The 12,394-nt window shown below is 31.3% G+C and overlaps 1 protein-coding gene across 1 annotated transcript; it reads left to right on the top strand.

Moving 5' to 3' along the window:
* Positions 1-276: 276 nt before the first annotated feature.
* On the top strand, positions 277-12,394 carry LOC139519266 (retinal homeobox protein Rx1-like; the record flags this gene model as incomplete). Its single annotated transcript, XM_071311228.1, is given in 4 exon segments — positions 277-825; positions 8,831-9,048; positions 12,043-12,066; positions 12,068-12,394. Coding segments are annotated over 4 exon segments (765 nt in total), but the record flags the coding sequence as incomplete, so codon positions are not given.

Genomic DNA, 12,394 nt, shown 5'->3' with positions numbered 1-12,394 from the left:
AAGCAAATAAATGTTGGGTCGTTTTACGTCCTGTAGCCATTAGACGCTTACAGTGATTTGTACACTCAGTAATTGACGTGATTGTGCGAGATGACAGCGAGATGACAGCTCGTACGTCCTACCCTGAAATCAAATCTCACAACTACCTGTCATTAAGAAACTGTAGAAATTTTATTTCAAAAGAAATAACCATAATTGATTAAATTTGATGGCCAAATTAACTCTTTCATTCGACCTCTGATGTCAATTGATTGGCTAGCAATCGCTTACCAGGAGGTCACTTATGTTAAAGTCCGCCTCCCTTGTTAACATCATTAAATTACGACCATTGAGGATGACAATAGATTAACTGATATAATACCCGAAAGGCTGCTCTTATTAGGAGTTAATTCTACATGATCGGATTAAGTTAAAAGACGTCTCCCGAGACCCAAGAATCAACAAACGGAACATTGATGGAAATCATCATCAGAGATTAGCCGTAATGTCACGCTCGTTCTAAACAGCACTCATGGGGCTTAATTAATATAACAGACAAAACTGTCATCAAAAGTATATAATATTTATTGATTTGTTATTTCTGTTTAAAGAACATTGTTCGTGAGTCTTTTGAAAAACTTTTTAGAACAATGCATCAGATGGTATCAACAAACGGCGGTTTCCACAGTATTAACGCTTTGTTAGGAATAAGAGAAGATAACTTCTTAGGACAGAACTGTGCGGAAAATAATTCACATCATCTCCAGTTTCAAAGACATCAGGAAAAACTTCATCAACAAAAGATACAGATGAAAAGAGATGCTTTTAAGAACTTGAAATTTCAAGGTAATTACTAATGAGTAAAATGCTGTTTTTATGGTATCTTACATTTTTCAAGTGTCATAAAATCAATTTTATATCATGGGTATGATATTGAAAATGGTTGTTTTAAAAATTTCAAAGAATGTAGATATTTGTTGGTATTTTAAAAATCGAAAATTAATCATTATAATAATAGTAACAAGTAATAGTTATTCCATAATAAGAATAGGGCGAATATGATATTTAAAAAAAAAAAACTACATTTTTTTATTGACACACATAAAACTTTCATATTACTAATTTACAGACACAATATGATATATAATTATATTATATATATATATTTTACAAATGTTAACACATTTTAGTATAATTTGTAAAAGGTATCATTCGTATTACTGTTTACAATGAACCAATTAAGGCACACTTTTAATACGAAACATGTACTAGGCCTGTGCACTAGTTGCTAAAATTCCAGTTAACTAGACTCAAATGGATAATTGCCACATTGGAAATCATCCCACATCTTATGGTATCATACTGTTGAATATCAATATAGATAAACAATTTGGTTTTAAGAGAAATACTAATGATCATTTTGTTCAAACTGGAATAAGAAGTTTCCCCCCACTGGATACAACACTTTCAAGTAGAGTTCCAGTGGAGTTCCAACTTAATTTTTTCTGAGTATTTAATTTAATAAGCCAATTTGGTGTGAAGTTTCATTGTAGAATTTTATAAATCAAATGATATTAACCAAGTAAAACAGTTAAATGTATTTTTTTGAAAAACGGATGATCATGCTGGAGTAACATTAATAATAGCGTGTAGTTAGATGCATCAGATGCGCATTTCAACAATAAATGTCTCTTCAGTGATGCTCGTGGCTAAAATATTTGAAAATCAAAAAACTTATTAAAAATGAAGAGCTTATAAACTGGAAAGGACAATAATTCAGTATATCCGGGGAAACCGTATAGTTTTCTTCCTATTTTCCGTAAAAGGTACCACCATCCGCTTAGTATATTGTGCTTAGATACTGGCTTCATAGTAAACATTGATTTGATGTTTTATTTAATAAACCATTTAACTGTATAAAAAAAACAGGGTTTAAATCCTTTAAAAACAACTTATCAAACTGAAATAAAGAAGAAAAAAAGAAAGAAAAAAGAATACAATCTTGATAGATTATCCACTGAAATTTAAGATCATGTTTGAAAAAAAAAATATGTGAAAAAATGGAAACAAAGTTTTATAAAAACACAAATTGCAACACTGAAATGTTAATATAAAAAGAAGATGTGATATGATTGCTATAATGAGACAACTCTTCACAAGAGACAAAATGAATCAGAAGTCACCATACGGCCTTCAACAATTAGCAAAGCGCATACCGTATAGTCAGCTAAATAAGGCCCCGGGAAGACAAATGTAAAACAATTTAAACGAGAAAACAAACGACCTAATTAATATACAAAAATTGAACGAACAAACAAATATGTAACACAGCAATAAACGACAACACTGAATTACATGCCTTTTGACATTGAACAGACACATACGTACAGATTGTGGCGGGGTTAAACTGGTTATCGGGATCCCACCCCCCTAACACGAGACAATGGTGTAACAGTACAACATAACAACGAACTATAAAAATCAATTAAAAATTTTTAAAATCATCTTTATGGTCATTAATTTTGGTATCAAGTTGAAGATATTGAATTAAAATCCATGTAAAATGATAAAGAATTAAGCTTGATCTTCTTATTTGATGTATAGAAGAGATTCTGATGCTGTCAAATCATATTTGGCTTTTTTAAACATTTTGTCTCGAGCGAAGTAGATTAAGGTTACCACTGTAACAGCTAGTATTTTGTGCTAGGAAATTAAATAATGGATATTTTTGCAAAATATTATTGAATTACTGTGTTTCCAAGATCTATTTTGACACTGATCAGAAAATTATACATAAGAAGTTTCATTTAAAAATAAAAGATTATAAACTTGAGATATCCGAAAATCATCTGGTGACTTCTTCAAATATTTTTAATCTAGAAACATGCAATTACCATGCAATAAAATAGCATTAAGGCATGGAATGTCGCCCCATGTTGGCAACAAAAATGGTAATAACGATTGAAATATGTTTAAGCTTTGAAAAAAACCCAACTTTTCTTTAGATTTGGATAATCACAATGAAAAATATTAAACACATGCCAAACAGGGAATTAGAAAAATGCTTCATGCATAATACACATTTTATGGTTCCATTTGTCCCCAATGATTGACCAGAGCTTCGGTATTGGAAAACATTCAGTTTTAAATTCCCTTTAATAAATGTTAAAAAAAATATTTTCGAGATACATGTATATAAGTTTCAAAATCACTTAGCAAAATTGACATTTAATTTGATTTTATGGTTCCCTTTGTTCATATAGTTCCTAACCTTTGTACGTATTGTCATGAACATAAAGCCTTTGCTAGTCTTCTGAGATTTTTCATTTGTATATTTCGTTTAGTGTGGTGTCCATTTTGCTTTTAAAACTGAAATATATTATTGTTACGGGGCCAAGTGTAGCGCCATTGGGTCCGGGTATCGGATTTTCTCTTTGCGCTGCGATGAAGACCTATTGGTGGCCTTAGTCTGTGTTCTGCTATTTGGTAAGGTTCTGGTGTCTATTCAATTTGTTCTTTATTCGTTATCGAGATTATTGTTAAGGAGCCAGCTGAAGCTACCACCGTGCCCGGGTACGTGATTTTTTCGCTGCATTGAAGCCCCATTGGTGGCCTTAGTCTGTTTTCTGCTCTTTGGTAAGGTTGTTGTCTCTTTGACACAATTTACTGGTTACTGTTCTCTAATCTTAATCGAGATTATTGTTATGGGCCAGCTGGAGACGCCGCCGGTTCCGGGTACGATATTTTCTCGCTGCGTTGAAGACCCATTGGTGACCTTAATCTGTGTTCTGTTCTTTGGTTGGGTTGTTGTGTCTTTGACACATTTTTCGTTTCTATTCTCTATTCTAAATAGATTTAGAAATTGTAAAACAATTCAAAACAGCCTGATATTTACATCAGCATTTGAACGCATTTTCGAGAGACAGCAACCAATGACTACTACTGGATTGCAGGGTACTGACATGAGACAGGCGCATAAATAATATGACAAGGTTAACAAATGTTTGAGAGACTACAAAACACGCAAACAAATATTGTTAATTCAGCTAGAAATGGTTTGATTCGTCAGATTGAGACTAACCAAAATAAAACATTTAAAAGGAAATAGACAAGGTACTGACCTATTAGTTCCCGCTTTTGCAGAAAGCTAGTTCGAAGATCAATTTAAAAAAGCAAGAAGCAAGAAGACATATGTTGTCCAAAACCATATTCTTTTAAGTCTGTAAACTACATGTTATAAATATTTCTCTAGATGTGTCTTCTGATAAATTTTGGCATTGTATCTTCTAAAAGGGTATTGTACAGTAGAGTCTCTGATTAAATACTGTGTGTATTATATGCACATGTTAATTACTGGATAGCTGTCTTATTGTCTTAATTATCAATTATGAGCAACATCAATATCGTAAAGTAAACTATAAAAGCCCCAGACATGGCCCAGACATGGCTCGGACATAGGGGAAATTCTAATTTCTAATCAACATATTACCAATACCGTACAGATACTTTAAAATACAAAAATACAAGCAAATAGAATAGATTTTTTACTGCATACATGAAAATATATTGTCATAATATATCGACTATTCATATTGAAACCAAGGCGTTTGAATTTGGATATAAAATAGTTAAAACATATTTTATATAATTATAAAAATTAAGAAGATGTGGTATGCTTGCCAATGAGACAACTCCGCTGGATACCAATTGACATGAATGTAAACAACTGTAGATCACAGTACAGCCTTCAACAATTAGCAATACCCATGCATACCGTAAGGTAAAGCCATGGAGTGAATGCTTATTTCTCAACAATATATTGACAATACTATACATTTACTTCAAATTAGAGAATGGAAACGGGAAAGTGTGTGGAAGAGACAACAACCTGACCGAAGAGCATAATACAACCACATGCATTCAATGGGTCTTGAAACGTTAATCCCTAACTGTTGAAAAGTTAGCGTAGCTCAGCTTTTGGTTTTCTGTGTAGTGTTTTGTGGTCTTGTTTGTCTTTTCGTCATCTTTCTTTTTTGCCATGGCGTTGCTAATTTTTCTCTCTCTCAATATTTTGAATTCCCCATAGTATCTTCCGTCTCCTTTTAATTATTTTTAAGATATACCCAAAACCTGCTTCGCCATATTCACAGGTTCAGATTTATAATATAATACTAATTATGTCAGTAATCGATTTGTTTCGAGGATAAAAAAAAGGAATAAGGAGATTGGGAAAACTATGTAAGAATGTAAATTTAAATCAAGTGTAATTCTAAAAAAAATACAATAATAAATTCAAAATATATTTTAGAAATAGTTTGGATTAATAATTTAAATTATATGTGCTTAAAAAGATACAACACTTCATACATTCAATTTATAATTTGTAATCAAACAGTATTTGTGTTATACTTCTACGATGAATGCTCTTTTATAATGAACCAAATATTTTTTTCGATCTCTCATAATATTTATTTTTTATAATTTGAGTAAACAGTTTGAGTCATTCTAAACGCCTCTTTTGCTAAATCAGTTTTTAACAAGTGTTTACTGTTTGATAAATACCATGAAAGGCACGCGACATAGCGGAGGCTTTTATCATTGTTATAGAACTGTTACAGGCGTCTGTTGGGTGTTCACTAACAGTATTCCCACTATTTAAACTTCTTTTGAGAGCTGTTTTAGAATTTTCATAAAAGCTTAATATATGTCTCGTCATTTATTTCAATTCAATGCATATTTAAAACTTAAATATTTAAGCAAAGTCTTGCAAAGTTATAAATATCTTTTAAGATTATTTTCCCACTTTATTTCTGTTCCCTTTCCACAACCCATCCTCATAATCTTAATGCACTGGATATACCAGGTTAAAGCTTCCTAACCTGTGAGGGCGAACAGAAAACCAAATACTGAAACTCAAACGACGATACACACACGAAATAAATAAATAACAACATCTACAGACAATACTGAAGTGTAAACAGATAAACAAGAAGGTATACGCCCCAACATTAAGTTTAAAGATAAATAATCTGGTGCTTAGACAAACAATGAAATGTAGACGGATGATAGGATACACAGTTGCTTTTCAGATGAATATTATTTAAGATATAAATAAATAAATTACACTCGTACATGTAGTGTCTACAAATAAAAAAATTGTAAAAAATTTGAATATCAAAAGTTTTCTTTTATATAGCCTTTAACTGTTATCAAATAAGTCACTTTTCTCGGTTTTTGATACAATATGAAAAACTTTACGTTTATAAAGTTTGAATCAATGGATATATTTAACAAAAAATAATAATTCAGTACCTGAGAGACAATATCAGCTTTACTTCCATTATAATTTTGATTTCAAATAAAAATAATCGTCCTCTAAATTTTTCGGAAAACAGCCTACCTAAATTTTAGTCTCGAGATTACTTTAAACATTAGTTATAAGTGGTCCGAATTTTTAGAAATAAGTCATGATATTATGTAAACTCACACATTTTAAAGCTTTGATACTGTATAGTAAGATTTAATACAGATTAAAAGAATGGCATTGATGTGATAAAAATTCATAGTAAAATATCCTTTATGTCTTTGTCATTTTGGTCTTTTGTGGATAGTCGTCTCATTGGCAATCATACCACATCTTCTTTTTTATATTTACTCTTTACCTATACTATAACTTCTAATAAAAATAGTTTTTTTGTCCGATTCTGCACCATATTTGACATTGAAATTATGTTTAACATATATGACATTGAAATTGTGTTTACATCTCATGTGAGAATTGGGGAGTTACTTAAAATGATTCTATACTCTGGGTAAAAATGTTCAGGAATCCGTGAACTTTATCTAGAATGGAATAAATTTGTATTACGCATATAGGGCTTTTTATTGAAAAAAGGTGTACGGATAAACTAGTAAATGTTATGTTAATTTAAGAAAAGGTGAATCTCAATTTTACACTGCTATGCATGAAGAAATACAACAAACAATTTGTAAAAAATAAACACAACATTTTGCCATGAGCAATACAGTACGGGTGGCGACAACTGTGAAAACCTCAATTAAAGTACTTAAACTGATGTAATAACTTCACATGACTAAAAGTATGGGTTCAAATTTCTCCGATTTTCATCTATGTTTGATTAAAACATAACATAATGAATTAAAGGCTTCTTATTTTAATAAGGGTTGACAAAAATGAAAAATAGAGCATTGCACGGGTTCAACCTTATACGATCTTACATCAGAGAGAAATGGAAATATAACACTTTTTTACAAAGTCTAAATCACTAATAAAAGGAGAAAAATGATAAAAATGCACTTAATTTAAATGCTAATTAAAAATCAAATTTGGACATTGAAATTTTAATTTAATTTAACAATACCATAACATAACAGAGCAAACAAGAAAATGCATCCGTGAAATCATGTTTTAGACTATTAGTTAGATGAAAGTTTGGAAATTTATAAAATTATTGTCAATGCCATTAACATAACTTCTTATAAATATAAATTCAAACTTTATAGCCAGGATGCTATCAGTTTCTTGCAGTGACGCCTACATCAACACCAATTAATGTTTTGCTCTATTTGTTCATGTATCACGAGAGAACATTTGCGCTCCAAACATGATGGACACGTTCGATTAAACACCTGTATACTGAGTATGTTGTACATTTGACCTTGTCTCTAGTAATCCATAATTTCGCCCGAGCAGCCATCATACAGTAAAAGAACGACACATGGTGTACAATCATTTCATGCACAATTTAATACTAGTAATTAATTTAAATATCATTGAACAGCAATCCGTCAACTTCATCAGCATTTGTTTTTATGAGCGTGCATCTCAATCATAAATTGAAAATGGTAATAAATACTTGAGATTTGTTGTCCTCATGGCTAGTGACTTTTGTAACCTCTCCTTATTTTGTTTATATTATAAATAGTTAATGTTGTTTTCATTGTACTGGTGTCATGCATTGGCTTGATGAGAATAAAGATATATTAGATTGAAATAAATACCTATGGAAAAGTTTGTGGAAAATTTACGGGAATCAAATGTTATCATTATTTGAGCTACAAAAATCAAACCGAAACTGACTTCTGCATCATGAATGCATGGTTTAGAACTTTATTACTTACTGTAAATGAAAACATAAACATGCGATGGGTTTAATATTAATTGACTATTAAATATTTATGAATATGACTAACGCCAACACGTTAAACCTGTCAGTCCTAAACTTTTACAGTTTTCTTTACTGCCGGTGGAGAAAGATGACCAAAAGTTACCATGTTTTTAGTCCCCAAGAAACCCTTGGTATCCCATCTGAAAACAGTTTGTTCACTGTTTACATGTACATAATGCACGGTAAAAAGTGGACTATAGACATTGCTTTTAAAAAGATAAATTATGGGATACTTTCTATAGATTGAGATAATATTTGGATGGTAATATCTACATAAAGCGGTTACCTTGAACTCATAGAAATGTTTATAAACTTCCTCGTCACCAAAAAAGATCTGTGGCAATTTAAAAACATTGTATATGTATGCCGCCTTGGTAGTTTTATTGCAGCAATTTCAAATTATAAATATAAAAAAAGAAGATGAGTTATGATTGCTAATGAGACAACTCTCCACAAGAGCCCAAATGGCACAGAAATTACCAACTATAGTTCACCGTACGACTTTCAACATGAGCAAAGCCCATACCAAATAGTCAGTTATAAATGGCCCCGAAATTACAAATGTAAAATAATTTAAACGAGAAAACTAACGGCTTAATTTATGTACAAAAAAATGAACGAAAACAAATTAAAAATTTATTTTTACTTTTTTTCCCCTATAGAAAAGATAAGTAAACTGAGGAAAGACCAGGACAGATCCGATGATGATAAAAGCGATGATTCATCTGATCCAAGGAAAAAGTCAAGACGAAATAGGACAACATTCACTACATACCAACTACATGAATTAGAAAGAGCTTTCGAAAAATCACATTATCCAGATGTATACAGTCGCGAAGAGCTGGCTTTAAAAATTAATCTTCCGGAAGTTCGTGTTCAGGTAAATACTATCATATTGCCACAGTCGTTACATTTTCTCAGTTCATTGCTCTGAGGATCATTGTGAAACTATCATCTACTTTTACTTGATTAAGGGATAACTATTATTTAATATAATATAGATCTGGAAAAGAATACTATTTTGTGCAGATCAAACTTGTTTGTAGATTATATTTCCTTTTAATTTCTTTGAAACCAACCAATCCGAGACTTTAAAATAAACAGATCTAAAAACAAGAGTGAAATTAAAATAAGTCTTCTAGGGGTCAACACATAAACATCATTTATGGATAGAAGAGCATACAAAGAGTAAGTATAGATACAGAGGCTAGGAGTTTTATTTTAACAAAGACGTGCTCAAATACGAAGAAGTAAAGAAAGATGATTATAGAGAAAAAATATGTAGTACAGTATGTTTTAGTGTAGTCAGCAGTCAGAAGAATTTGATGGCGAGAATAAAATTAGACAAAAACAGTAATGGAACCAGGCTGTCTTGATCCAATAATAGTTTCCATCTGTCCCTTTATAAAACATTTTCGTAAGGGAAGTTCTAATACATAAAAGGTAACATGACGAATACTAATTTTAGAGTCAAGCTTTGATTCCGTAAACTGTAATGTTTGTTTTAATTTGTCAGATTTTTGTGACACAAGAAAGCACAATTACAGTAGGAATTAAACAATTACTTGCTGACACAAATTCAAAATGATCCCTGTGGCGTACCATTGGTCCGTCCAAATCACAACTCCATTATCCAATTTGGGTATTGTCAATGATTTTTAACGTGTGTAACATTGAGTCTAACAACAGAATTTAATATCATTAGTGGTTATTTGAGATCGAATAATGAGGTTTTATTAAAAGAAATGAGGATATTAGATAAATTATAGGGCTCTCTAATGCAGGACCCAAGTGTGTGTAGGATCTAATTGACTTAGCGTGAACCTCTTTAGATGGGTAAACATCATATTAGACGAACTTAGACAGCTGTCAACACTGTGTCTCTATGTCTTTCTGTAGCAGGAAGATGCACTATTTTACTCCGAGGGACTTGGCTGAAGGACTCCAATTATTCCACATATCAAGCGTTTGATTACTGAATTAGAAACACGAGCTATTAATCGCTTTGAAGGGTTTATCAATAGACAAATTTTAAAATTGATCTTCTATTCAGTAAAGAATATTAAAAAGATACCCCGCCGTTGATCACGCCTTAAACTATTATGCGAGAAATCAAATAATGTTAGATTTATTTGAAGGCTATGTATTGACAATAACAGAAATTTGTATTCATAATGGCGTCAAACCATCTGACGTCCATGATTCTGTCATTAGATCAGACAAGAAAAAAATGATTATTAATTATAATATATTTATTCATTGAATTATTCAATTTTTGTCTTCAAAGTCCAATAATATCATAATACAGAACTTCAAAGACTACCGAAAAAATATAATTTCGACATGGAAAGGACCTTACTCCACTAAAAGCTTTAACATCTTATTACTCATGTATCTTATAAGAATTGAAGTGATTTTGTTACATTTTATTTTCATCATCTTTCATAAGAAATAAAAGCATCAATTTAAAATTTGAAGATTTTATATCATGTAGGTTGGAATCATGTTTACGACTCTTTCATTGGCTTTTATTTATAAGTGTAACGTTGTTAATGAAAAAAGTTAAAATACAAATCTAGACAAAACTTTTATTAGAGGAAATAAAGAAGAAAATGAAGGAAAAAAAACCCATAAAACAAATTGAAAAAAAAATCACTGAACATTGACATAAATTTGGAAAGAAATGAAGTAGTTTTTTTAAAAAATTTAAACAGGGCAGAGTTGAATAAATCTAATAAAAATATTTTCTGGTTAATATAGAAACAACAATTCTAAAGAGTCGCGGACATGTGTATCGACATGAAACCCACATTTCTTGGTGAAGACAAATATAGAAAATAACAATATAAATAGTCGACCGCGGACACTGGTACCGACATTATCAGTAATATCATCGATAAACATAAACACTGTCATACAACAATAACAAACTCGAACAATCACATGGCACAATCTTTAAAAGATATGATATATTATTCCAAGTTTTAGTTTACCGAATAGAGGCCAACTAGTTGTTTGTTTTTTATGCGATCAGCGGAGATCAGCAAATATACCAAATGTAAAGCAATAAGCAATACAGCGGATGCCCAGATGACTAGTATGAGTATGATGTATTCGAAGCATGATAAAACCTATCATTGATATTTTTTTAAAGAGTTACTATTCGATATTGCAAAAAGTAGTACACTGCATTAATCATAGTATATATAAAATATCTGTATGGGTTACAACTTCAGTGTTACAGCAAGTCTAGAGTGTCACAATTTGGTTTTCTCAGTTTAAAATCTTCTATACAACAAACTGACACAAGTTGAATCTGTCATTCACTGTGTCATCACCTAGTTGTAACCTCAGTATTAAGGATAAGTTGTCATACCTTTTCAAAACAGCAATGTATATATTTTACATTGGTGTGTAACAAAATATCTTTTTATAAGTCACCGTTAATTCATGACGATAAAAATAAAGTATTATGATTAATTGAGAAAATATGTTCTCCGACTGTGTCACATTCATTGACATAATAATGGCTTCTTGATGGAATATATAATACAAGGTAATTAGTGCTATTGTATGGCGAAGGGGGTGTCATTGTTGAAACATAAGGAGTACAGGAAATACTGCACACATACATGTTACTTGCGATTGAAATACAAAACATGATGTAAACGTACGTGTTTTTTGCAAGCACACTTGACAATTTAAATATTAATTCATTTTTTACAATCTTTTTTTTCGGGTGATGGGTGTACGAAGATACATTAGGTAATCGAAAGCGAAATTAGAACACCACAATGGCCAAAAGAATAAAGACCAAACTTGACAAACAAATTAACAACTAACTGAAATCAATAACTAATGCTTATTTTTGTAGGTTTGGTTCCAGAACAGGAGAGCAAAAATGGAGAAGACAAGAAAAATTAGAAAGCTCAAGTCTAAAAATAAACGATAATTTCCCGTTAAGTTCATTATCAAGCAAAACCTCGTGTAGTTTTGGTTCTTCGCTGCCACTTGATCCTTGGATGACTGCGCCTATATTGAATTCCGGAAATCCATCAATGACATCCTTAGCCACGCCCACATCTATTGCAGGTGGTATTTCTTCATATGCTCCTTTCATTGCATCGTCAATTTTCAACACAACAAATTCAAATTTACATAGTTATCAAAACGGACTGAATGGTATTGCCAAAGTGAGTGACATGGACCCTAGAAACTCAAGCATC

The sequence above is a fragment of the Mytilus edulis genome, chromosome 4, assembly GCF_963676685.1.
Source record: "Mytilus edulis chromosome 4, xbMytEdul2.2, whole genome shotgun sequence".
Taxonomy (NCBI): domain Eukaryota; kingdom Metazoa; phylum Mollusca; class Bivalvia; order Mytilida; family Mytilidae; genus Mytilus; species Mytilus edulis.
The sequence above is the reverse complement of the archived record's forward strand: the minus strand, read 5'-3'. Positions and strand labels throughout refer to the sequence as shown.